Source organism: Amblyraja radiata, chromosome 10 (assembly GCF_010909765.2).
Source record: "Amblyraja radiata isolate CabotCenter1 chromosome 10, sAmbRad1.1.pri, whole genome shotgun sequence".
NCBI lineage: Eukaryota > Metazoa > Chordata > Chondrichthyes > Rajiformes > Rajidae > Amblyraja > Amblyraja radiata.
Genome location: NC_045965.1, coordinates 63,115,829 through 63,143,558, shown reverse-complemented (window position 1 = coordinate 63,143,558; position 27,730 = coordinate 63,115,829). Strand labels below are relative to the sequence as shown.

Genomic DNA, 27,730 nt, shown 5'->3' with positions numbered 1-27,730 from the left:
CATCTCCGTTCTAAATGGCTTACCCCTTATTCTTAAACTGTGTGTGGCCCCTGGTTCTGGACTCCCCCAACATCGGAAACATGTTTCCTGCCTCTAGCGTGTCCAAACCCGTAATAATCTTATATGTTTCAATGAGATACTCTCTCATCCTTCTAAATTCAAGAATGCACAAGCCCAGCCGCTCCATTCTCTTAGCATATGACAGTCCCGCCATCCTGGGAATTAATGTGCAGTGGGGGACGTTTACATGTGTGTACGTGCGTGAGTTTAGGACTACGCGCTCTAACATGCTTCGCCCTCTCCCCATGCAGAGAGAGGGAGAGAGAGAGAGAGACACTTTGTAAGAGCTAGATAGGGCTCATAAAGATAGCGGAGTCAGGGGATATGGGGAGAAGGCAGGAACGGGGTACTGATTGGGGATGATCAGCCATGATCACATTGAGTGGCGGTGCTGGATCGAAGGGCCGAATGGCCTACTCCTGCACCTATTGTCTATTGACACCTGCCACAAAATACTAAACATGACTACTTTCATTGACATGACATTGCTGTTCCCCAAACATCACGGTGCCCTGAAATTGGGGGACTATGTATAAACACAGCTGTAATTTCTACACGGTGAAATCAAAATGCATAAAAATTGCCTTCATTTAAATCTGACAATGTGCACTTTAATCACATGTGATTTATTTAATTACAAATCTCATATTGTGGATTACAGAGGCAAATAACTAAATAAATGATGGGTCTTTGTCCCAAACATTATGGAGGGCATTACAGGTGTTGTTTGTTTGCCTGCATGTATGTACGTGCGTGAGTTTAGGACTACATCCCCCAACACGCAGACCAAAGATCTTAGAGCAGAGCAAGATGGGCTACTCCTGCGAAATACAATGGGCTGACGTGTAGTAGCTACGGAGGGGAAGGTACACAAAATGCTGGAGAAACTCAGCGGGTGCAGCAGCATCTATGGAGCGAAGGAAATAGGCGACGTTTCGGGCCGAAACCCTTCTTCAGACCTGGGCTCCTGGGCATTTTTCCCCGCCCATTTTAGTAACCGGAGCCTACCTGACCCGACCCGACTCGCAGGGTAATTGACATTGTGGGGGAACAGTTTGTGTTTGTGATATAGGGTTAGATTCATAATTCTGTCAGTTCATACTTCTTGTCAAGAATAAAATTTGACTCTGGTAATTGTCTTTTTTAATGTTTTTTAAATCATTTATTTTTAAATGGCTCACAAGCAGTGTTTGAGTTGATGTTGTAGTAACCGGAACCTACCCGACTCAACCCGACTCGCAGGGTAATTGACATTGCGGGGGAACAGTTTTTGTGTGTGATATAGGGTTAGATTCATAATTCTGTTAATTCTTGTTAAAGAATAAAATGTTTATAAACACACATACATGAATGTGATATAAATGTATATAATCATATAACACACACAATTATATTTCTTCTGATCCAATGATGAACTTTATTTCAGACTAGACAAGGGACATTAAATAAGAAACATTGTAAACCTCCCCGCAACTTCACACACACTAGGCCTTATCCCCCCCCTCCCCACCCCCCCCCCCCCTCTCACACTACAGTGTCTCCCCCCACCCCCCCCCCCCCAACCCCACCCCCACACTACAGTGTCTCCCCCCCCTCCTATGCCCCTCTCCCCGCTGCCCCGGGCCCCACACTCCCTCTCCCCGGGCCCCACACCCCATCTCCCCGGGCCCCACATGACCATACTACACGTTTGCGTGAGAATAACCCATCTTGCTCTGCTCTAATATCTTTGACACAGACAAACAGAGAGAGAAAGTGGGAGGGAGGGAGAGAGGCCAAAAAGGAAGGTTCCAGAATATTTCCAGCCCTCCCCCTGCGTTGCCATTTTGCACTGCATGAAGATGTCTGGAAATATCTCCCGGAAGAATTTCATCTCAAGGATTGTCTTCGTTTCCCTCATTAGCACCGTCTACACTCCAGGTGAAAGGGGAGGGAGGTTGAGGGAGGGGGAAAGTTTTGAGAAAGTTTTGGCAAAGTTTGAGAGAGGAGAGGGAGGGGGGAGTGTGTGTGTGTGTGTGTGAGAGAGGGAGATACTCTCTCTATTTCCCACTTTAAGTTTGTGTGAGTGTTTACAAGATTTCTCCAAGTCATTTCTGGAAAAGACTTTGTTTCGAAGTATTCCTATTTCCTTGTGGAGGGAGGGAGGGAGAGAGAGAGAGACTTTGTAATGTAGATTTACAAGATGGTTGTAGCTCAACAGGAAACCTTGCAGTAAACCTTGGTATTCCCCCTATCATGTAACTGTACACTGTGGACAGACAGCTCGACTGTGATCATGTATTGTCTTCCCGCGGACTGGATTGCCGCAACAAGAACACTTTTCACTGAACCTCGTTCCACGGGACAATAAACTAGACTCATTTCAAATCCACTATTTTTATTTAGGAAATGCCCAGCCGGATAGGAATCAAAATTACGCCTGTAGAGATTCAGAAAATCAAACTATAGCACTAAACGTGACTTTAAAAACTTGCTATCCAGCTGATATGACTATTAATGTAAGTATGTTTTATCTCTGCTTAACTTTGATGGAGGGGAGAGGGAGAGGGAGCGGGAGAGAAAGGGGGGAGAGTGAGAGGGAGAGAAACGGGGGAAGAGGGAGAGAAAGGGGGGAGAGAGGAGAGAGAGATAGTGTGGGGGGGAGAGTGAGGGGGGAAAAGGGGAGAGAGGGGGGAAATGAGTGGGGAAGAGAGATAGTATGGGGAGAGTGAGGGGGAGAGAGAGAGTGAGGAGAGAGAGGGAGACAGAGGGGGAGAGAGGGGGGAGAGAGAGAGGGGGGGGAGCAATTTTGGGAGTATGAGAAACTGATACTAATGCCTCTCTCCCTCCCCCCCTCTCTCCCTCCCCCCCTCTCTCTCTCCAGGGAACAGTAGTCGCCAATGAAGAAGGTTGTCAACCACCGATAATAAATGTAATATTTGGAATATCTGCAGTGATTACTGGTTGCCATATTATTCTATATCGTTGTTTTTATGTAAGTAATAACTAAATACCATTAAATCTCTCTCTCTCTCACTCTCTTCCTTCCCCTCTCTCCTCTCTTTCTCTCTCTCTATCTCTCCCTCCCCTCTCCCTCTCTCCCCCCCCCCCTCTCCTTCTCTGGCTCCCCCTTCTATCTCTCCCTCTTCCACCCCCTCGCTCTCTCTCGCTCCCACCCATTCTCTCTCCCCCCCCCTCTCTCCAGGGAAAAGTAGATTGCGATCTAACAGGTTAACCCACTGATAATTCATGTAATATTTGGGAAATGGTTAATGATTAACATAGAAACATAGAAAACAGGTGCTGGAATAGGCCATTCGTCCCTACGAGCCTGCACCGCCATTCAATATGATCATGGCTGATCATCCAACTCAGTATCCCGTACCTGCCTTCTCTCCATACCCCCTGATCCCTTTAGCCACAAGGGCCACATCTAACTCCCTCTTAAATATAGCCAATGAACTGGCCTCAACTACCTTCTGTGGCAGAGAATTCTATAGATTCGCCACTCTCTGTGTGAAAAATGTTTTTCTCATCTCAGTCGTAGAAGATTTCCCCCTTATCCTTAAACTGTGACCCCTTGTTCTGGACTTCCCCAACATCGGGAACAATCTTCCTGCATCTAGCCTGTCCAACCCCTTAAGAATTTTGTAAGTTTCTATAAGATCCCCCCCAGGGCCGGTGCTAGGAATTGCGGGGCCCAATTAGAAAACTGATGGCGGGGCCCCTACTCTACAAAAGTAAAAATTTATGTATGTTTATATTTCGTGTAGTATGCTCGTCTTTAACCAAAAAAAACATTAAATGCTTGATATACTAAAATTTTGAAAAACTATATGAAAGTTTTATTTTTTTTAATACAAAGTAAGGCAATTACAGACATACTGCTTATACACAGGTCTTTAAAAAAAGACTTTTCTGGCTTTTTTATTTGCAAAGTTTCTCAAAATATTTTCAAGGTCAATGGTTTTAGCAATGTCATTTTCTATAGATATCATTGCCAAATTGTTTAGTCTCTCTTGTGAAATTGTTGACCGTAAGTATGTTTTAATCAGTTTTAGTTTTGAAAAACTTCTTTCACCTGATGCGACTGTTACAGGCATTGTTAAGTAAATCCTCAAAGCAATAAAAACATTAGGAAATGCTGTAAATCGATTGTTTACTATCAGGTATTCAAACAGAGCATGAGGCTTAATGATACTGGAGGGAAGAAAAGGTTTCAGAGCTTCAAGTTCTTCAGCCAATAGGCTATGTTTACATTCATTACAAATATTCATTACAAACAGGTGATTCCTAGCCAAACCTACCGCTAGATAAATTTTGAGTCATCTAACGAAACCAAACCAAACCAAACCTAACCTGCGATTGAACTTTTCATAATATAACATTAATTTAGGCCACATGTCACGGATCTACTTAATCGGGCGGAATGATTTGGCGGCGCCGGGCTGAAGGATTTGCCGACGGTAATGCGGTGCGTTCCCCAAAAGTAAAAACTACCCTATATAAGTATCCATGGAACACGAAAAATAATCATTATATTCAGAATCAGCTATTCCACCCACGCCATTTTTGATGCATTGTTTACATTCATGACAGCTGATCGTAGGCTAGACATATTTCCATTTCCATGGCTAATTTCGTACTGTTCTTATGTAGTCTTTCTCTATGATATCCCAAACACTCTCTAACACTGTCATATCATTATCATGCACTAAATATATATAAATATCCATGGAACACGATAAATAATCGGTATATTCTGAACCAGCTGATCACTCACCAACCATTATTTCGTCTTCAGAGACGCACAATATTCACACTGTCATATGTCATTTATATGGCTAATTAGCCCACACTTTCTGTTTCGTTTTTTTCTATACACTAATGTTTTGTAAAATTATGTTGTTACAGCACAATATATCCTTAAATACGTGACAAAACACGATATATCCAAAGAGCAATGATACTCACTTGAAGAAAACAGTCTTTACACAATATACAAGGAACTTAAAGTACGACACATAAAAAATGTCACCATTCAGATAATAGTCTACTTTCCTGTTTTTGCCACCAAAGTGGGTAACCTCACATTTATCCACATTATACTGTATCTGCCATGCATTTGCCCACTCACCCAGCCTATACAAGTCACCTTGTAGCCTCCTAGTTTAGAGGGGTTTAAACGGTTTTAGAGATGTTTAGAGGGCTTCAGATAGGTTTAGAAGTGTTCAGAACTGTTGCAGAGGGAAATAGGGGGGGGGAAATAGACGGGGTTTAGAGGTATTCAGAGGGTCCCAGAGGGGTTTAGAGACGTTATAAGCCCCACGTAAGAAATTGTATTTCTCTGAAATTGAAGATAGACATAAAGCTGGAGTAACTCAACAGGACAGGCAGCACAGCGACTCTGGAGAGAAGACCCTTCTTCAGACTGAATTGAACTCTCGTCGGTGAGAGTACTTGTGATTGTCTGAAGAAGGGTCTCGACCAGAAACGCAACCCTCTCCCCAGAGCCGCTACCCGTCCCGCTGAGCCACCTTCAACTTCAGAGCCAAACAAAAAACACAGAGTGCTGGAGGAACTCAGCGGTCAAGGCGGCTGCCTCACCCGCTGGGTTTCTCCAGCATTTTTGTCTACCACTAAACGTCAATGATTCCGGGAATGCTGAGGCAACAGGGTGAGAGAGAAAGAGAGAGACGAGATGGGGAGCGGGAGAGAGAGCGTGAGAGGGAGAGAGAGAGCAAAACACAGCGAGACACAACGTGGGTCGGTAGGTGAATGACCAACCTGTACACCAGGAAGAAGCCCCTTCTCGCGGTCCGGGACCCTCACTCATGATGGTGAGTTTAAAGAAATTCTCAACGTGTCATCGATCTACATTCCTCAGTAAATGTAATTGTGTTTTAAACAAGTATTATTGACGCCGCGTGAATTTTATACAAAGGAACACGGCGTCATTAATACTCATTCAAAACACAATAACATTCACTGAGGAATGTGGATGGATGCAGATTGATATAACAACTTGTTAACAACTTCATGTTAAGAAGTGCTAACAGTACTCGTTAACAAATCGTTTGTGTCTGATGGCCGTGCAGCGGTTGTTATACATGGTCGTTTTTTTTTTTTTAATCCGCATGGCGAATTAAAAAATATAATCTTTATTTAACAAAGAGAATTCGTATTTCCGTACGAAATACGGAACATTAGTGCGGGGCCCCCATTAGGCGCGGGGCCCAATTGGGGGCAATCGGTCAAATCGGCTTAAAGCCGGCCCTGATCCCCCCTCAATCTTCTAAATTCTAGCGAGTACAAGCCGAGTCTATCCAGTCTTTCTTCATATGAAAGTCCTGACATCCCAGGAATCAGTCTGGTGAACATTCTCTGTACTCCCTCTATGGCAAGAATGTCCTTCCTCAGATTAGGAGACCAAAACTGTACGCAATACACCAGGTGTGGTCTCACCAAGACCCTGTACAACTGCAGTAGAACCTGCTCCTATACTCAAATACTTTTGCTATGAATGCTAACATACCATTCGCTTTCTTCACTGCCTGCTGCACCTGCATGCCCACTTTCAATGACTGGTGTACCATGACACCCAGGTCTCGTTGCATCTCCCCTTTTCCTAATCGGCCACCATTCAGGTAATAGTCTACTTTCCTGTTTTTGCCACCAAAGTGGATAACCTCACATTTATCCACATTATACTGCATCTGCCATGCATTTGCCCACTCACCCAGCCTAACCAAGTCACCTTGCAGCCTCCTAGCATCCTCCTCACACCTAACACTGCCCCCCCGCTTTGTGTCATCCGCAAACTTGGAGATGTTGCATTCAATTCCCTCATCCAAATCATTAATATATATTGTAAATAGCTGGGGTCCCAGCACTGAGCCTTGCGGTACCCCACTAGTCACTGCCTGCCATTGTGAAAAGGACCCGTTTACTCCTACTCTTTGCTTCCTGTCTGCCAGCCAGTTCTCTATCCACATCAATACTGAACCCCCAATACCGTGTGATTTAAGTTTGTATACTAATCTCTTATGTGGGACCTTGTCGAAAGCCTTCTGAAAGTGCAGATATAACACATCCACTGATTCTCCCTTATCCACTCTACTAGTTACATCCTCGAAAAATTCTATAAGATTCGTCAGACATGATTTACCTTTCATAAATCCAGGCTGACTTTGTCCAATGATTTCACCACTTTCCAAATGTGTTGCTATCCCATCTTTAATAACCGATTCTAGCAGTTTCCCCACTACCGATGTTAGGCTAACTGGTCTGTAATTCCCCGTTTTCTCTCTCCCTCCCTTTTTAAAAAGTGGGGTTACATTAGCTACCCTCCAATCCTCAGGAACTACTCCAGAATCTAAAGAGTTTTGAAAAATTATCACTAATGCATCCACTATTTCTGGGGCTACTTCCTTAAGTACTCTGGGATGGAGCTTATTTGGCCCTGGGGATTTATCGGCCTTTAATCTATTCAATTTACCTAACACCACATCCCGGCTAACCTGGATTTCACTCAGTTCCTCCATCTCATTTGACCCCCGGTCCCCTGCTATTTCCGGCAGATTAATTAAATCTTCCTTAGTGAAGACAGAACCAAAGTAGTTATTCAATTGGTCTGCCACGTCCTTGTTCCCCATGATCAATTCACCTGTTTCTGACTGCAAGGGACCTACATTTGTTTTAACTAATCTTTTTCTCTTCACATATCTATAAAAACTTTTGCAGTCAGTTTTTATGTTCCCTGCCAGTTTTCTTTCATAATCTATTTTTCCTTTCCTAATTAAGCCCTTTGTCCTCCCAGGGCCAGTGCTAGGAATTGCGGGGCCCAATTAGAAAATTGATGGCGGGGCCCCTACTCTAGAAAAGTAAAAATTTATGTATGTTTATATTTCGTGTAGTATGCTCGTCTTTAACCAAAAAAAACATTAAATGCTTGATATACTAAAATTTTGAAAAACTATATGAAAGTGTCACACATCTAATAAAATGAGCGGCACTTTGAAAGATTGAATGTGTGTGTGTGTGTGTGTGTGTGTGTTTATGAGTGTATGCGATTGTGTCTCTGTGTCTGTGTGACTGAGTGTGTGTGTTTGTGTGTATGCGTCTGTGTGTGTGCGTGCATGGCCGGCCTTAGGGGGTTTAATCGGTTTAGAGATGTTTAGAGGGCTTCAGATGGGTTCAGGTGTGTTTACAATTGTTTAGAGGGGAATAGAGGGAAATAGGGGGGGGCTAGAGGGGGTTTAGAGGTGTTCAGAGGGTCCCAGAGGGGTTTAGAGATGTTATAAGCCCCCCGTGAGAAATTGTATTTCTCTGAAATTGAAGATAGACGTAAAGCTGGAGTAACTCAGCAGACAGGCAGCGCAGCGACTCTGGAGAGAAGACCCTTCTTCAGACCGAACTGAACTCGCGTCGGTGAGAGTACTTGTGATTGTCTGAAGAAGGGTCTCGACCAGAAACACAACCCTCTCCCCAGAGCCGCTGCCCGTCCCGCTGAGCCACCTTCAACTTCAGAGCCAAACAAAAAACACAGAGTGCTGGAGGAACTCAGCGGGCCAGGCGGCTGCCTCACCAGCTGAGTTTCTCCAGCATTTTTGTCTACCGCAAAACATCAATGATTCCGGGAATGCTGAGGGGACAGGGTGATAGAGAGGGAGTGGGAGAGCTAGAGAGAGACGAGACGGGGAGCGGGAGAGAGAGCGCGAGAGAAAGAGGGAGGGAGGGAGTGAGCAAAAGACAGAGAGACACAACGTGGGTCGGTAGGTGAATGACTAACCTGCACACCAGGAAGAAGCCCCTTCTCGCGGTCCGGGGCCCTCACTCATGATGGTGAGTTAAATGAAATTCTCAACGTGTCATCGATCTACATTCCTCAGTAATGTAATTGTGTTTTAAACAAGTATTAATGACGCCGCGTGAATTTTATTCAAAGGAACACGGCGTCATTAAATGAGTCTGAAGAAGGGTTTCGGCCCGAAACGTCGCCTATTTCCTTCGTTCCATAGATGCTGCTGCACCCGCTGAGTTTCCCCAGCAATTTTGTGTACCTTCGATATTCCAGCATCTGCAGTTCCCTTTTGAACACGGCGTCATTAATACTTGTTCAAAACACTATAACATTTACTGAGGAATGTGGATAGATGCAGATTCATGACTTCGCATAACAAGGTGTTAACTACTTACCGTTAAGAAGTGCTAACAGCACTAGTTAACAAATCGTTTGTGTATGATGGCCGTGCAGCGGTTGTTATGCATGTTCGTTTAAAAAAAATCCGGATGGCGAATTTAAAAAAATCTTTATTTAACAAAGAGAATTCGTATTTCCGTACGAAATACTGAACATTAGTGCGGGGCCCCCATTAGGCGCGGGGCCCAATTGGGAGCAATCGGTCAAATCGGCTTAACGCCAGCCCTGTGTCCTCCTCTGCTGGACTGAATTTCTCCCAGTCCTCTGGTAGGCTGCTTTTTCTGGCTAATTTGTATGCTTCATCTTTTGTTTTGATACTATCCCTGATTTCCCTTGTTATCCACAGATGCACTACCTTCCCTGATTTATTCTTTTGCCAAACTGGGATGAACAATTGTTGTAGTTCATCCACGCAGCCTTTAAATGCCTTCCATTGCATATCCACCGTCAACCTTTTAAGAATCAATTGCCAGTCTATCTTGGCCAATTCACGTCTCAAACCCTCAAATGGTTGCCATATTATTGAATATCATTGTTTTTCTGCAAGTAATAACTAAATATCATTAAATCTCTCTTTCCCTCCCCCTCTCCATCACTCTCCCCCTCTCTCTCCTCTCTCCCTCCCCGCTCTCTCTTCCTCTCTCTCTCAATTCAATTCAATTAAAAAACTTTATTGGCATGACAAAATACATGGTAATATTGCCAAAGTATAAAACATGACATATATATTTAAAATGCATAAGTATAAATACAAGTATACAGTGTATGGATAGATATGTCCCTGTACATAAACTCGCAATAGACCTATAGCCCTTTATTGATTGCTACACGTTCTTGCAGCTGTAAGCAGTACAACACAATAGCAAGTTTTGCAATTCAATATTAATTTCTTAGTGTCAGTTAATGTCAATTAGTGTGTGCGTGCATAAGTGCATATTGGCCATTCACCGTCTCTCAGGTTATGGCATGCTGTTACGTATTGTGAAATGGTTAATGAATAACGGTTGCCATATTATTGAATATCATTCTCATTTTTCTACAAAGTTATTAACTCATTCAATTCTATTCACAGAATGGCACTGAAGAATGGCTAATTTTAACACGTAGGTCCAATATCTTCATTTATAGCTAATGGCAATATGGAGTATGTTCTGCTAATCATATTATATAATTTATTAAGACTGTTTCCTGCATGCTGCAGGGAAGAAACATTTTTTTTCCTTCCCCGCTTCAGACTTTAATGCATGACAGCTTTTTTTCCTGACTCTCAATTTACAATGATACAAGTATGGATGATTTTCACGCTTACAATATTGTTGGTGAGGCCGCACATTCAGTTCTGGGCACCGTGTTTAGGAAATATGTCGTCGAGTTGGAAACGGCGCGGAGAAGATTTACGAGGATGGGGCCGTGACTCGAGGGGCCTGAGCCACAGGGAGAGGTTGGGGCAGGCTGGGACTCTATTCCTTGGAGCGCAGGAGGATGAGGGGCGATCTTATAGAAGTGTACAAAATCACGAGGGGAATAGAATGGGTAGACGCACAGAGTCTCCTGCCCAGAGTAGGGGAATTGAGGACCAGTGGACATGGGTTTAAGGTGAGAGAGGCAGAGAAATAGGCCCTTCGTCCCGTGGGCAAGTTGGGACGAAGGGCCTATTTCCACTCTGTATCAATCTGGGACTCAACGACATCCTTCCTAGAACAGGGCAACCAAAACTGAACTCAATGCTCTAAATGCGGCCTCACCAACAATCTTGTACAACGTGACCTCCCAATGTCTAATACCTTGTGGGCCGAAGGGCCTGTTCCTGTGCTGTACCTGCTCAATGTAATCCTCTCTCCCTCTCTTTCCAGCTATTCAAACAGAAAGACATGATACAGGTAACTTCACAAATATTTACGAGGGTGTTGCCGAGACTCGAGGGGCCTGAGCTACAAGGAGAGGTTGGGCAGGCTGGGACTCCATTCTTTGGAGCACAGGAGGATGAGGGGTGGTCTTATAGAGGTGTACAAAATCACGAGAGGAATGGATTGGGTAGACGCAAAGAGTCTCTTGCCCAGAGTAGGGGTATTGAGGACCAGAGGACATGGGTTTAAGGTGAGAGAGGGGTGGGGGGGAAAGATTTAATAGGAACCTGAGGGGCAACTTTTCCACAGAGGGTGGTGGGTGTATGGAACGAGCTGCCGGAGGAGGTAGTTGAGGTAGTTTCTGTGCTCTACCTGCTCAATGTAATCCTCTCACCCTCTCTTCCCAGACATTCGAATGGAAAGAAATGATCCAGGTAACTTCACAAAGATTTGCGAGGATGTTGCCGGTACTCGAGGGGCCTGAGCTACAGGGAGAGGTTGGGGCAGCTGGGACTCCATTCCTTGGAGGGCAGGAGGATGAGGGGTGGTCTTATAGAGGTGTACAAAATCACGAGAGGAATAGATCGGGTAGACGCACAGAGGCTGCGGTGTCTGCGGCGCGGTTTCGGAGCCTCGCTGCATGGGAGGGGGAGGGAGGGGGGGGAAGGGAGGTTTTGAGACAGAGAGGGGGAGGGGGGAGAGAGGTGGAAGGAGGAGGGGGATTATCATTAGTGAGATTGCAAAATTAAGGTAGGTTTTAGAGCTATTATATTTTCTCCTCCATATGAATAATATCAAACAATTGGAACTGCTTTCTTATCCTTGATAACAATACTGAAAAATATGTATTCCATAGTTTGCGACTTTTATTTTGCATCATATCTTTCATGCGCACACACTAACACAGTTGAACAGTAACAGGCAATCAAATCAACACACAAAACATTTTCAAAAAAAAGGTTTTATTTACTGCAAAAACGTACTGTATTATATTTGTAGTGTTGCATGCTCCTTTATAACATTATACATAACATTTTACAGTACAACTTGATTATTAAAACAAGGACAGCTTCAATTCTTGATTTAAAAATATGTATACTACAAGAGTTCAAGGAATAGAGTCCCAGCCTGCCCCAACCTCTCCCTGTAGCTCAGGCCCCTCGAGTCCCAGCAACATCCTCGTAATTCTTCTCCGCGCCCTTTCCAGCTCGACGACATTTCCTGTAACATGGTGCCCAGAACTGAACTCAATACTCTAAATGCGGCCTCACCGACGTCTTGTACAACTGCAACATGACCTCGAAACTTCTATACTCAATCCACAGAGAGAGAGGAGAGAGAAAGAGACAGAGAGAGGGAGAGAGGAAGAGAGTGATCAGACATTGAATCCATCTTTTCCTTCCAGGTTTATCGACTGGTGCCAAGTGTGCGATAGGTTTGGTGACCTCTGCTATGATCATTATTATCATTATCATTATCCTTGTTCAATGGAGGTATGTTTATCTCTCCCTCCCTCTCTCTTTCTCTCTCCCTCTCTCTCCTTCCCCCTCTCTCTCTAAATCTTTTCCATGTTCTTGTAGCAGAATTAGGCCATTCGGCCCATCGAGTCCACTCCGCCATTCAATCATGGCTGATCTATCTCTCCCTCCTATCCCCATTCTCCTGCCTTCTCCACATAACCCCTGATACCCGCACTAATCAACAATCTATCTATCTCTGCCTTAAAAATATCCACTGACTTGTGGCCTCCACAGCCGTCTGTGGCAATGAATCCCACAGATTCACCACCCTCTGTCTAAAGAAATTCCTCCTCATCTCCTTCCTAAAGGAACGTCCTTTAATTCTGAGGCTGTGTCCTCTGGTCCTGGGCTCTCCCACTAGTGGAAACATCCTCTCCACATCCACTCTATACAGGCCTTTCACTGTTCAGGTGAAGTTTCAATTAGGTTCCCCCCCCCCTCCCCCCCCCCCGATCGTTCTTGTAAACCTCCTCTGGACCCTCTCCAGAGCCGGCACATCCTTCCTCAGATACGGGGCCCAAAACTGCTCTCGACTCTTCGAAACTCCAGCGAGTAAAGGCCCAGCGCCCGACAAACGCTCATCTCCTTCTGTCGCAGGAACATCCGCAGATTCACCGCCCGCTACCTGAAGAGATTCCTCCCCGTCTCCTCTCCACAAACCAGGATTCCCATAGATGATTCGGCCAATGATCAATCTACACCGTCAGAAGCTGAAGGTGAGAGGGAGAGAGAGAGGTGGGGAGAGAGGGAGGGAGAGATGGGGAGAGAGGAAGGGAGAGAGGAAGGGAGAGAGATGGGGGAGGGGGAGAGAGAGAGAGAGGTTGGGAGAGGGAGAGAGAGTTTGGGAGGGGGGAGGGAGGGAGGGAGAGAGATCAGCCATGATTGAATGGCAGAGTGGTCGCGATGGGCTGAATGGCCTAATTCTGCTCCTAGAACATCACATAAATACTCCTGGAAAGTAGGGAGAGAGAGAGGGAGAGAGAGAGAGAGAGAGGTGAGGAGGGAGGGAGATGGGGGAGTGAGAGGGAGAGAGGGGAGGAGTGCAATAAATATCTTCTCAATATTCTAATCTTTTTTGTTCTTCTACAGCGATGAAACTTGTTCCAAGTGGCGACGGAGAGAGACAGGAAACTCTCGAAAGCTCAAAGGATGATGGATAATGCAGCGTGGAAACATTCCCTTCGGCCCAACTTGCCCTCACCGGCCAACAAACCCATGTCCTCTGGTCCTCAATCAACAACCTGTACGGGGTGGAAGATTGCAACCTTCACGTGGTCTGCCCTGTTTCGACTAATGCAATCAACTCGACGTGCACAAACAGAAGATCAAATAGAACAAGTTGTCCTACAACTTTAGGCTGTGCATGCCACACGAAAGAAGAAGAAGAACAAGATGTATTATAAATCAAAGTTTTATAAATGGGAGTATTGTTGAGATAGAGAATTGTTATGGATAAATCTTGTATTTTTATATTATAAGCACTATATATATTGTGTGATTTATAAATAAGATATATATACACAGGATATCCTGGTAGTTATATTGTAAAATTAATTAAAAATGGTCCCTGGCTGTTGCGGGAAAGAAACATTTTCTTCTCCCCACTCATGGACTGTTTAATGCAAGGCAGGTTTTTCTCCAGACTATGAATTGCAATTTGTACATCTAGGGATAATTCTTGGAATTATGATATTTAATTCCATTCCTCCCTAACATAACCTTTAATTAAACTTAAGGAGTTTCAACATTCACATTAAGTATGTTGATGTTGTAAGCATGTTCCTTTAGGAAGGAGATGAGGAGGAATTTCTTTAGCCAGAGGGTGGTGAATCTGTGGGATTCTTCGCCACAGATGGCCGTGGAGGCCACATCAGTGTATATTATTCACCCCCTCACCAATTGCCCGCAAGTATTGTGAGCCCCATATCTGAGGAAGGATGTGCTGGCTCTGGAGAGGGTCCAGAGGAGGTTTACAAGAACGATCCCAGGAATGAGTGGGTTAACGTATTATGAGTGTTTGTCGGCGCTGGGCCTGAACTCGCTGGAGTTTAGAAGAATGAGGTGGGGGGACCTCATTGAAACTTCACTGAACAGTGAAAGGCCTGGATAGAGTGGATGTGGAGAGGATTTTCCACTAGTGAGAGGGTCTAGGACCAGAGGTCACAGCCTCAGAATTAAAGGACGTTCCTTTAGGGAGGAGATGAGGAGGAATTTCTTTAGCCAGAGGGTGGTGAATCTGTGGAATTCTTTGCCACAGAAGGCTGTGGAGGCCACAGTGGATATATTTAGGGCAGAGATAGATAGATTGTTGATTAGTGCGGGTGTCATGGGTTAAAGGGAGAAGGCAGGAGAATGGGTTGGGAGGGAGAGATAGATCAGCCATGAGTGAATCATGACTTGATGGGCCGAATGGCCTAATTCAACACCTATCCCTTATAAACGTATTCATAAGTGGAGATGTTGGTCGGCGTGGACAAGTTGGGCCAAAGGGCCTGTTTCCCAGCTGTCTATAAGTCTTATAATATATTTTACTTCGAAGTCTGAAGAAGGGTCTTGACCCGAAATGTCACCCATTCCTTCTCTCCAAAGATGCTGCCTGTCCCGCTGAGTTACTCCAGCATTTTGTGTCTGACTCTTATTTTGACCTTTGTTTAAATTAAGTGGATTAATTTTTACCAGTAATAAGTCTACAATATATACATCAATGCTCGTTAAATGTCAGACGTGCTTTAATACAATTTCAAGTTTTACACAGATTACATTACTCCAAAATAAAACTACATAGAATTTTCCCACATATTTCTCCCATCTGTGATAAATGTCTGCACTTAGAACCACATACTTTTGCAAATTGTACAAAAATTAAAAAATTAAAAAATTCTGGATTGACATTTTTGGAATAATTTCTGAAGTTGTTAATACTAAATTGGATCCAGACTCAAAATTAATAATACTTATAATGTATGATTGATATACATGAAAAGTTTTTACTATAATATGTAATTATATTTTACCAGAATATGTTTGCTTCTAATAAAAATATTTTAAAAATAATAATTTTACCTGTAATATTAAATGATTCTTTGTGAATAATCTTGAATGAATACTTTGTCCCACTGAGTCCGCGCAGACCAGCGATCTCCCATTCACACACTAGAGATACAGTGTGGAAACAGGCCCTTCGGCCCACCGAGTCCGTGCCGACCAGCGATCTCCCATTCACCCCGTTGCTGGGGTGGTAGGGGTCCTTCATGATCTTGCAGGCTCTGGATCTGCACCTCCTGGTGTACAGGTCCTGCAGGGGGGCGAGAGGGTAGTTCCCATGGTGCGTTCTTCCGAACGTACTACTCTCTGCAGAGCCTTCCTGTCCTGGGCAGAGCTGTTGCCAAACCAGATCGAGATGTTACCAGACAAGATGCGTTCTACAGCACCAGAGTAGAAGGGTTGAAGGATCCTCAGAGAGACTATGAATTTCCTCAGCTGCCTGAGGTGGTAAAGGCGCTGTCTTGCCTTCCTCACCAGCACGGCAGAGTGTGTTGTCCACGTCAGATCCTCTGTTATGTGGACTCACAGGTATTTAAAGCTGCTCACCCTATCCACAGTAGCCCCATTTATCCCCAGTGGCGTGTACGTCCTCGGATGTTGTGCCCTTCTAAAGTCCACAATCAGCTCCTTAGTTTTAGTGACATTCAAGAGGAGGCTGTTCTGACAGAGAATGGGGAGGAGTAAAGGAAGTGTTGATGTTTCAAGTCAAGACCCTGCATCAGTCTCTCCTGCAAATTGATTTTTACTTCAATATTTAGTCTCTGTCGTCTTCTCCAAGTTGAGGTAACCTTTAACAAATCCCACATCCTCCCCCTTCCTTCTCCCTCCTCCCCATTCCCCAAACCATAAAGGGCCTGTCCCATTAAAGCGACTTTTCAGTGACTGTCTCCGACCTTCAGGCTCGAGGAGGGCACTCGCCTGGAAAACCTCGAGCTGGATCGACCGTCTGCGATGAAACGGCGAGCTGGATCACCCGTCTGCACGCATGCACACGCACACACACAGACACACACCCATGCATGCACACACACGCACACACACACGCAGGCACACAAACACGCACACACACGCGCGCACACACAGGCACGCAAACGCGCACACACACACACACACACGCGCTCACACAGGCAGGCACACAAACGCGCACACACACACGGGCGGAAACCCCGGGGAGGCCAGAGGGGACACGTCCCCCCCATGTTTTGAGAGGTGGGCGACATCCCCGCCAGGTTTACCTGCCTGGGCGGAGAAGCAGCGCTGGTATCCCGTCAGTCCAGACAGGGCTGTAGTTAACCCGGTGAGACAGGCAGAGTTGAGCTGCATTTAGCGCTGGATTGAGCCTCCGAAGCCTCGCGTGTGTGTGTGTGTGTGTGTCCCCCCGTCCCCTCCATGTTTTGATACACACACACACACGCACACACACACACACACACACACACACACACACACCCACACACCCACACCCACGATGAACAGGAAGATAAAAGACGGCTGCACAGTTACAGTAAGTCCGTTAGAGCGCGCGGAGGGTGGGGTGGTGGGGGGGGGGGGGGGGGGGAGAGAAGGGCGAGAAGGGGGGGGGGGGGGAGACACTTTTAAGAAGCCAGACAACATAATAAAGTTTAGCGGGCATTTAACCTACCAGTCGGTTTTCCTTGGTTCCAAAAACCTCCAATGAGCCAATTAAAATGCCCGGCCAGCAAAGGAGATTGCCTACGGCTGCCCTCGACTGCCTGTAACTACATAGCGACCCCACTCCACTGCACTACGAGTTCAAAAGAACCATGCCGACCAATTTTTACTCGTGGAAAATATTACAACATGATGAAAATTTTTCCTCGACCAAACTGAGGCCGCGAGTATGCAGGAACTTCCCTCGAGCATGAAGGAGAGATCCAGGGACCTCCTAGGACCACGTGTCGACCATGCTGCGGGTTTGAGTCGAGGGCAAACTCTTCTAAACTCGCAGATTAGGTCGCCCAAGTGGGACAGGCCCCTTAACATTCAGGATATCCAGCCAGTCCTGCTGTAATTCCACCCAACAACCAGCAGATGGCGGAAGCTGCTCTGATAATGAAGCAGAGACACAGGGACCTGCATCTGTGCACAGTCAGAAGGAACTGCAGACGGACACAAAGTGCTGGAGTAACTCAGTGGGACAGGCAGCCTCTCTGGAGAGAAGGAATTGGTTTCAGGTTTCAGGTCGAGACCCTTCTTCAGACTGAGGATCACGGGAGAGGGAGACACAGAGATAAAGAAGTGTAAGGCGTGAAAACAAAGACATCAAAAGAGAAAATTGTCAAGGAAAATTGTAATCAATTTATTAGCCAAGTATGTGAACATACAAGAAATTTGATTTGCCAACAGTCATACAAAAAGGTAACAAGATACATAACATTATTATAAAAGATGAAATAGAAACATAGAAAATAGGTGCAGGAGGAGGCCATTCGGCCCATCGAGCCAGCACCGCCATTCATTGTGATCATGGCTGATCATCCCCAATCAATGAGATTTAGAATGATCAGTGTCAATCCCAGCGCTTACCAGAACCTGCTTTAGCCACCTTGAGATAGTTTGCGCCGACACCTCACTGTGCGTTTTTTTTTGTGGCTTATGAACAATGCTGACTCTGTTCCCCTCAAGGTTCTGGTAGCCTCAATATATCGGGACAAGTATAACACTCCACACAGGCGGGCATCCTTGGGGTACGCCGAAAAGACAATCTTACACCCTGTCACACCAATTCTACTCTGCTTGAGCAGATCATAAACATAAAATGTGGTGGCATCTGCTGATACCTCCATCCTGTCTAGCAGCAGTATATGTAATGCCTGCACTCGCTGGGCTGAAACCAACGCCATAAGCATGTCCACCTTCATGGTGAGTTTAGCTGGTGATAGTGCTGTGTCAGGCTCCCACTCCTGAAGCAGCATTAAAACTTGGCTCACATTCCAGATAACTGAGTACCTGGGTTTGGGAGGATTGGAATTAAACACTCCCTTCATGAATTTAAAGCCTGATGGGTGAGTCCCTACTGAATGTAATTCTGACACCATAGGGAAATATGAGGACAGAGCACTTCTGGCTGTGTTAATCGCACTATAGCTTAACTTTTCATCCCTTCCGACAGCCATCTTGGACACAAACTAACATTTAACTTACAGACAGGAAAAAATCATCCCCCCACAATGGTTACTACTGAGGGGGAAGGCACAATGTCCAGTCCCCATCCCCAGTTCCCCCAAAGTCAGGCCTATTGAGGCCTCCGCTATTGCCTCTACGGAGGCCCGATGTTCATGAGCCGTTCTGGCCGGGTGGTGTTGCCCCGGCGTCGGGAGAGTCCTCTCAGCGGCTGGGCCACCTGGAACGGCCGCTTCCTTACCGGAGACCGCGGCTTCCGAAGCCGACAAGGCCGCGCCGGTTTGGAGCTCCCAGGCTCCCGATGTTGAAGTCGGCACCGCCCGCTCCGCTCCGCAGACCCGCAGCCCGGAGGTGGTGAACTTGGCGGTCACAGCTCACCGGAGCTCCAGCGCGTCGATCCAGCGCGGCGACCCAGGCAAGGCATCGCCCGCTCCGCTCCGCGATAGCGCTCCAGCGCTGTGCCGCCACCGAAGCCGAGGTGCTGGGCGGTCCCCATCAGGAAACGGCGCTCCACGCCCGCTGGTAGGCCACGAGGACGGGTCGACGGAGCAGCCCGGAGAAAAAGCTGCCTCACCGACCAGGTAGGGACCTAGAAATATAGTTACCCCCTTCCCCCCACATTAAAAAGTCTATTTCTCCCACAAACAAAACACAGGACTCACTAGAACTACAAAAAAAAAAGTGAATTAAACGGATGGCTGCTGGTTAGCAGCCGTTCCCCAAGATGGCGCCTTCTCCTTGAATCATGTTCATGAGACATATTTAGGCACCTGGTGGTTTAATCTGGCATTCCAATCCTAGCAACAACATTTTCAAATATCTCACGGTTCAACACCATTCTATGTTGTCATTAAATTGTCGTGACCTTGTGTCTGCGACTGTGTTGAACCTCCATGGCAAATAAATGGCTGAAATCCAAATATTCATGTCAATACACCAGCTCCAGATCTGTTTAGCCAAGCTATTACAAGCTTTTGATTTTACTCCACCCATATGATTCAAATATGCTACTGCTGTAGTGTTGTCAACTTGCAACTGAACATGTACATGACCTTTAGCAAGACAGTAAGCTTTAAGCCCATAGAATGTTCCCAGAAGCTCTATATAATTGATCCCTCTCAATTGCAGAAGGGATGCCTCATCATTATTCCATCTGCCTCCACAGCTGGAAACCATATCAGTAGCTCCCCAACCTTGGCCACTGACATCAGTCTGTAAAACTATAGAAGGTGGACCAACCAATACCTTCCTTGAGCTGCTTGCCACATTCATCATCCACCATTGTATCTCAGAAATAGCTTCAGTGGGCAATTTCATAGGCCTATCAAAATGGCCTGCATGTGTTATCAATGCTTGTTGTTTAGCTTGTTGTAATTCTTGATAATACAGAGGCCCAAACTGCACAGCTGGAAAAACAGCCACAAACTTGCCAATCAACTTGGCTACTTGAAGGTAGTTGTTTCTCCAGCAGCTTGACACACTCTTCAATTAGCTTGGTTCTTGGTTTCTTAGTCCTCCAAAATATTCCAAATGGAATTTAAACTGGAGGTGGTACCCCATCTTCCCCCTCCCCCACACCTCTCTCCCCCTCCCCTCTCTCCTCCCCTTCTCCATCTCCCTCTCCTCACCCCTATCCCTCTCCTCTCCCTCCTCCCCCACACATCCCTCTCCCCCCCCCACCCACCGGGTCCCTCTCTAACCCCACCCCCCTTCCGCTCCTCGGGGTGCTCAGCTTCCCGCCCTTCCCGCTCTGTCCCTCTTCCACCACTCCCCCTACCCCTCCCTCCCCACTTCTCTCACCCTTTATCCACCCCCTCTCCCTCCCCCACCTCTCTCCCTCCCTTCCACCTCCCTCCCCTTCCCGGCTGTCCCCTCTTGCCACCACTCCACCCTACCCCTCCCTCATACCCACTCTCACGTCTCTCGCCCCCTTCCCCACTCTCACTCCCCACTCTCTCCCCCTCCTCCAACACGTCTTCCCATCCCTCCCCTACCCCATCCCCCTCCTCCCTCCCCCACACCTCTCTACCCCATCCCTCTCTCCTCCAGTACCCCACCCTCTCTTCACCCCTCTCCCTCCCGTCATACACAATAATAATAAATAACAAAACATACAATAAACACAAATTAACATCCACCACAGTGAGTTCACCAGGTACCTCCTCACTGTGATGGAGGCAAAAGTCTTAGTCTCTGTCTCTTCCCTCCTTGTTCTCCCTCTGCACTGAGGCGATCCAGGCCGAAGATGCCGCCCTCCGGTCCAGCGGACCTCCGAAGTGATGTCGCCGCCGCCTCAGCTCAGAGTCGGGCCGCTGCCGAAAGCTGGAACGCCGTCTCCGCCTCAGCTCCGAGTTGGGACGCTGCCGAAAGCTGCTGCCTTTTATCCCTCGGCAGAGTCACTAGCATCTGATCTGAGTTAATGGTGAACCCCAAGTAATCAATCACTTTAACTGGTGTTAATTTGGACTTCTCTGGGTGGATAACGAACCCCAATTGTTCAAAAGTGATTTTAACAGCTGACACAGATGATTCAGCTGCCTCCCGGGTGTTTCCTACAAATAAAAATATCATCCAAATAGGCCATTACCACATGACCCTGAGTTCGGAGTAAGCCAAGAATTGGCTTTAACAATTTGGTAAACAATCTTGGAGCTGAGGTTAAGCCATTTGGCAGAGCTTTGAATTGCCACCATCGATCCATCCAGCTAAACTTCAAAAATCTCCTATCATCTCAATGAACAGACACTGAGTAATAAGCATCCTTGAGATCTATGCTTGCCATATAACACCCTTTGGACATCAGCCGCTTAGCAGTAGGAACATTTTCAATCTTAAAGTGTCTATACTGCACAAAAGGGTTGAGGCTCGTTAGGTCTAGAATGATTCTACACCCCCACATCTTTTTTAGATCTTGGAAAAATACTTGACACAAACTGATGGGATTGCTGAACCCTTTTCTCAATTACCCCTTTTTTAAACAATGTCTCAAGCTCAGCCTGTATTTGTATATTCTCTTCGTGTGAAAACACGAGTGTCCGATATGGGACAAGCTGAGTGGGTGGACACACAGTAGGGTAGAATTCAATCCGAAACCCCTCTATACTACCCAGCACAAATGGGTCTGATGTTATCTCTTGCCATTCTTTGACAAACAAGTGTAACCTGCCCCTAGAGAGGACGCGACTATTATTCGAGTCGCGTCCTCGCCCCCCCCCCCCCCCCAGCGGCCTACCTGGATTGGCGCGGCCTTTCCTGCCGGGATCGACCGGAGCTCCAGCAGCGGCGGGACAGCGCTGTAACATCGCGGGGCTGGCGATGCCTTACCGGGGGTCGCCGTCTGGAGCCCGGAGTGCTGGACCTGCTGCACCGACATCATGGAGCTGCGGTTTGCAGAGCTCCCAAGGCGGGCGGCGCTGATGGACAGCGCGGGGTCCTGCGACTCTGCCAAGCTCGGCAGCTGCGGACTCGGGAGCTGCGGACTCCGGCTGCGGGAGGCGGCTGATCTGGAGGTCCGGGCCGCTGAGGAGGATGTTCACCGTCGGGGTTCGGCGTCGGCGTTCCACTAGCCTGGCGTGAGGGCCTGAACATCGGGCCACCCGGGGCGGCGACTGCGGGTGCCCGGAAGGCCCAGACCACGGATGAACATCTGGGAAGAACGGAAGGGAGGCTGGCTGGACTATGGTGCCTTCCTCACCTTGGTGCCATTTATGTTATGTTGTGTCGTGGACTATCTGTGTTTGTGCTTTTTTTTAAATTCAATTTTATTTTTAATATGTTTTATTATTTATTATTTATTTATTTTTATGATACTGCCTGTAAGGGAAATTCATTTTGTTGTCTCTAATTGAGACAATGACAATAAATTGAATACAATACAATACAATACTAACTTGAACATCTTCATCACTTAACTTACTTCCTTGAAGAGCTTCATCTCTTACCTGCACATTAGCTGGCTGGGCTTGTTCCCCCCGGCCCCTCGTAGGGAAAGTCATCTTAGCCTTAGTGACAGTAGCTGGATACCAGGGTCGTGAGTTGGTAAATGAACGACCCGTTCCCTCACCAGTCCCTGTGAATGCTCCCCGTCGATAGGGGAAAAACCTTTTTCCCATTCGGCCACTTGATGGCATTTGTATGAGACCGACTGTTTTCGCCTCCTCGTCCAGTTCCTTAACTCTCTTCGCAAGGTTCTCCCCGGACAACAAACTAGGCAACTGGACATTATTCGGCCTGCATAACGCCGCAAATTTCGGGTGAATAACAGGACGTATGGCATTTAGTAATTCCTGAGACCGTTAATCTCAAATTGTGCACTACAGAACATTCCCAGAGCATCCTGGTGTACTTCCGTCCAGTGCCCATCATCCAATATTCTGGCAAATGCAGTAATTCCTGCAGCTAACAATTTGATCACTCTCCGCACCTTCAGTTCCTGTGCTCTCACTCCAACCCCCATTTGGCCCCATGTCACATGCTTGACCATCGGCACCTTAAGCAACTCACAGTTGACTGGGGCTACATACTTTCTTGCAGTATCGTCCATAGTTAACTCCTCGAGCTGATGGGAGACATATAATTAATGGTGGTTGCCAGCTCTTCCCCCAATGGCTACCCTGCTTCTTTGGGGACTGCGAACTTAGCTGCCAGATTAGGCACCATGACCTCTTGTCCATCACCCAACATAGCCATCACACCGGCATCAACATCTTCATGACTCGGCTCACCCTCCGCCTCCATAAGGGGGCGATTCTGCAGCCCCACAACAGGCACTGCTGACACAGGCTCTCCATCAGCCTGGCGAGAACTGCTCTCCTCCTCCCGGAGCGCGTCCTTTGCAAGCAACCTCTCCAACAGGCGCTCGATCAGGGAGAGCCGTGAGCAAACGGTCTCTCCTTGGAGGTAAGACCTCCTGTCCCGACTCTGGGTCGATGGGCCTGACAGACTTAGATGTAGCATTACTCCCTGCCGGCGCGGCACCGCTGCTCTCCGGCAACGAGTCTGCTCTTGCAAGCCCTCCTGCTTGTGACAAAGTCGGTGAGCTAGGCAGGCACCCACTGACCGCATTCTCTCGGTCTTCCATCTCCTTTGCAACGGGTCGCCTTGCCTTCACCTTGCTAGCTTTCTGCATCTTTCTCCGGAGCACAACCTCCGACACAGAAACCAGCCTCAAGAATAAGTTGATGCACTTACCTCCAGTTTTAAACTTACCCGCTTGGAGAAGCGCTGCTGCTCCAACCGGCCGCTTGCACCAACGCGTCTGACGTAATGACGCACGTGCGGCTGAACGGGGCTTCTTCACGTTGTCACTCACGTGACTCCGAAGTAAAACCAGCTATCATAGAAACATAGAAACATAGAAATTAGGTGCAGGAGTAGGCCATTCGGCCCTTCGAGCCTGCACCGCCATTCAATATGATCATGGCTGATCATCCAACTCAGTATCCCGTACCTGCCTTCTCTCCATACCCTCTGATCCCCTTAGCCACAAGGGCCACATCTAACTCCCTCTTAAATATAGCCAATGAACTGGCCTCGACTACCCTCTGTGGCAGGGAGTTCCAGAGATTCACCACTCTCTGTGTGAAAAAAGTTCTTCTCATCTCGGTTTTAAAGGATTTCCCCCTTATCCTTAAGCTGTGATCCCTTGTCCTGGACTTCCCCAACATCGGGAGCAATCTTCCTGCATCTAGCCTGTCCAACCCCTTAAGAATTTTATAAGTTTCTATAAGATCCCCTCTCAATCTCCTAAATTCTAGAGAGTATAAACCAAGTCTATCCAGTCTTTCTTCATAAGACAGTCCTGACATCCCAGTAATCAGTCTGGTGAACCTTCTCTGCACTCCCTCTATGGCAATAATGTCCTTCCTCAGATTTGGTTCGGTGTACATTGAATGGCGGTGCTGGCTCGAAGGGCCGAATGGCCTACTCCTGCACCTATTGTCTATTGTCTATAACCAGATCAAAACAGCGGCGTGTGAGAATCCTCAGGGCACACAGCATAAGCGGAGACCCACAGCCATCAGTTCAATGTCCGTGCCACACACACACGCTCCTTCACCATGATGTGACCAGAGTTGTACCGACTGCTGTCGTTCTCTCCGCACTCCACGTCTGCCCGAACAATCAGAAAACTGTCCCCACTCGCACTAAACTCTGGGATGTCCCCATGGAACCATGTCACCGTAAACACCGACACCACCGCACTCACGCCACCCCCTCCGGGTCATCACCAGCGCAGGCAGCACGTCCATCTTGTTTTGTCTGCGACCTCACGTTCCCCACTGTGATGGAAGCCAAATAACTGATACCTCCTTTCCTCGCCCGGTCGGGGTGATCGAAACTTCCGTAGTCGGGGCGATCGAAGCTCCCGCGATCGGGGCGGTCGAGGCACGTGCGGTTGGAGCTCCCACAGCCGATCCCTAACAACGGGACCGCCAGCTCCACGATGTTTAGGCCGCAGTGCGGACGGCGATACGACACGGAAAGAGTCGCATCTCCCTCGAGGGAAGAGATACAAAAGGTTTCCCCACCCCCACATGACACAAAAACTAAAAGTAAACTAAGAAACATTCAAGTAAACACAGAGCAAAACAGCACAAGAAGAAAGAGACAAGACAAGCTGCTGGCGAGGCCGCCATAGACGGCGCCACCTGGTGGTATTATAGCGGTATGCTATATGTAGCACAGATCAGTGGTGAAGGTGACATCAAAGCTACCAGAGATAAAATATAATCGGGGGCACTCACACTGGTTGGAGAACTGGGCCGTGGTCACTAGGACTAGGGTCAGAAGAAGGGCCTCGATCCAAATCGTCACCTATTCCTTCTCTCCAGAGATGCTACCTGTCCCGCTGAGTTACTCCAGCTTTTTGTGTCTATCTTAGGTGATTAATTTAGTTTAGTTTAGAGATTCAGGTTCTTTGGCGTACTGAGTCCGCACCGACCAGCGATCCTCGCACACTAGCACCATCCTACACACTACAGAAGCCAATCAACCTACAATCCTGCACATCTTTGGAGTGTGGGAGGAAACTGGAGCACCGGGAGTAAACCCACGCAGGTCACGGGGAGAACGTGCGAACACCGCACAGAGAGCACCAGCAGTCAGGATTGAACCCGGGTCACTGGCGCTGGGAGGCAGCAACTCCACCGCTGCGCCACCGTGACACATTTGATGTTGTTGGTGGATACAGGTGAGAGAGGTTTGATTAGCAGACGGGTGGACAAAGGCTAGAGGTGACTTGGAGACAAATGGAGACAAAAAGTCACCTTCCAACTCTTTCCGAACTTTCTCCGCTCTGCCTCAATTGGACTGAAGAAGGTCCCCGACCCGACACGCCACCTATCCATGTTCTCCAGGGATGTTGTCTGACCGGCCGAGTTACACCACCACTTTGCGTTGATAATAGAAACATAAAAACATAGAAAATAGGTGCAGGAGTAGGCCATTCGGCCCTTCGAGCCTGCACCGCCATTCAATGTGATTATGGATGATCATCCCCAATCAGTACCCCCGTTCCTGCCTTCTCCCCATATCTCTTGACTCCGCTATCTTTAAGAGCCCTACCTAGCTCTCTCTTGATAGTATCCAGAGAACCGGCCTCCACCGCCCTCTGAGGCAGAGAATCCCACAGAATCACAACTCTCTGGGTGGAAAAGTTTCTCTTCATCTCCGTTCTAAATGGCCTACCCCTTATCCTTAAACTGTGTGTGGCCCCTGGTTCTGGACTCCCCCAACATCGGGAACATGTTTCCTGCCTCCAGCGCGTCCAATCCCTTAATAATTTTATATGTTTCAATGAGATCCCCTCTCATCCGTCTAAATTCCAGAGTGTACAAGCCCAGCCGCTCCATTCTCTCAGCATATATATCAGTCCCGTCATCCTGGGAATTAATGTGCAGTGGGGGACGTTTACTTGTGTGTACGTGCGTGAGTTTAGGACTACGCGCTCTAACATGCTTCGCCCTCTCCCCACGCAGAGAGAGGGAGAGAGAGAGAGACACTTTGTAAGAGCTAAATTAGGGCTCATAAAGATAGCGGAGTCAGGGGAAATGGGGAGAAGGCAGGAACGGGGGTACACAAAAATGCTGGAGAAACTCAGCGGGTGCAGCAGCATCTATGGAGCTAAAGGAAATAGGCGACGTTTCGGCCGAAACCCTTCTTCAGGCAGGAACGGGGTACTGATTGTGGATGATCAGCCATGATCACATTGAATGACGGTGCTGGCTCGAAGGGCCGAATGACCTACTCCTGCACCTATTGTCTATTGTCTATTGACATGCAACAAAATACTAAACATGACTACTTTCATTGACATGACATTGCTGTGTCCCAAACATCACGGTGCAATTTGTGATCCCAGCTACAAAGACAGATGTGGACAGCAATTCGTTCTTCCCCCGCACAATTAAAGCATGGAATAATGTTAGTTACCCAACCAGATGCAACTAAATTTAAAGTAGCTCTTTCTTCCCAATAACCCTTTCTGGCTTAATCCCTCCCTCCCTTCACCACCTCCAGTTTAAATTCCATTTGGAATATTTTGGAGGACCAAGAAACCAAGAACCAAGAACATCACGGTGCCCTGAAATGGGGGGACTATGTATAAACACAGCTGTAATTTCTACACGGTGAAATCAAAATGTATAAAAATTGCCTTGATTTAAATCTGACAATGTGCACTTTAATCACATGTGATTTATTTAATTATAAATCTCATATTGTGGATTACAGAGGCAAATAACTAAATAAATGATGGGTCTTTATCCCAAACATTATGGAGGGCATTACAGGTGTTGTTTGTTTGCCTGCATGTACGTACGTGCGTGAGTTTAGGACTACACCCCTCAACACGCAAACAAACAGAGAGAGAGAGAAAGTGGGAGGGAGGGAGAGAGGCCAACAAGGAAGTCCCCAGAATTTTACACCCCCTG

At 47.1% G+C, this 27,730-nt stretch overlaps 1 protein-coding gene across 14 annotated transcripts in view; it reads left to right on the top strand.

The window, feature by feature from the left end:
• Positions 1-1,856: 1,856 nt before the first annotated feature.
• LOC116978047 overlaps positions 1,857-27,730 on the top strand; it is a 91,603-nt gene continuing 65,729 nt past the window's right edge. For 9 of the 14 annotated variants that reach the window (XM_033029057.1, XM_033029063.1, XM_033029059.1 and 6 more), the window contains exons 1-4: positions 1,857-1,980; positions 2,446-2,558; positions 2,924-3,034; positions 10,314-10,344. In XM_033029057.1, coding sequence (XP_032884948.1) covers positions 1,896-1,980; positions 2,446-2,558; positions 2,924-3,034; positions 10,314-10,344 — 340 coding nt within the window. In that variant the 5' untranslated portion in view covers positions 1,857-1,895. Of the gene's footprint in view, positions 1,981-2,445; positions 2,559-2,923; positions 3,035-10,313; positions 10,345-11,094; positions 11,122-12,493; positions 12,582-13,205; positions 13,325-13,697; positions 13,803-27,730 lie in introns of those variants that run through there. The other 5 variants (XM_033029066.1, XM_033029068.1, XM_033029062.1 and 2 more) reach the window with 3 other exon arrangements.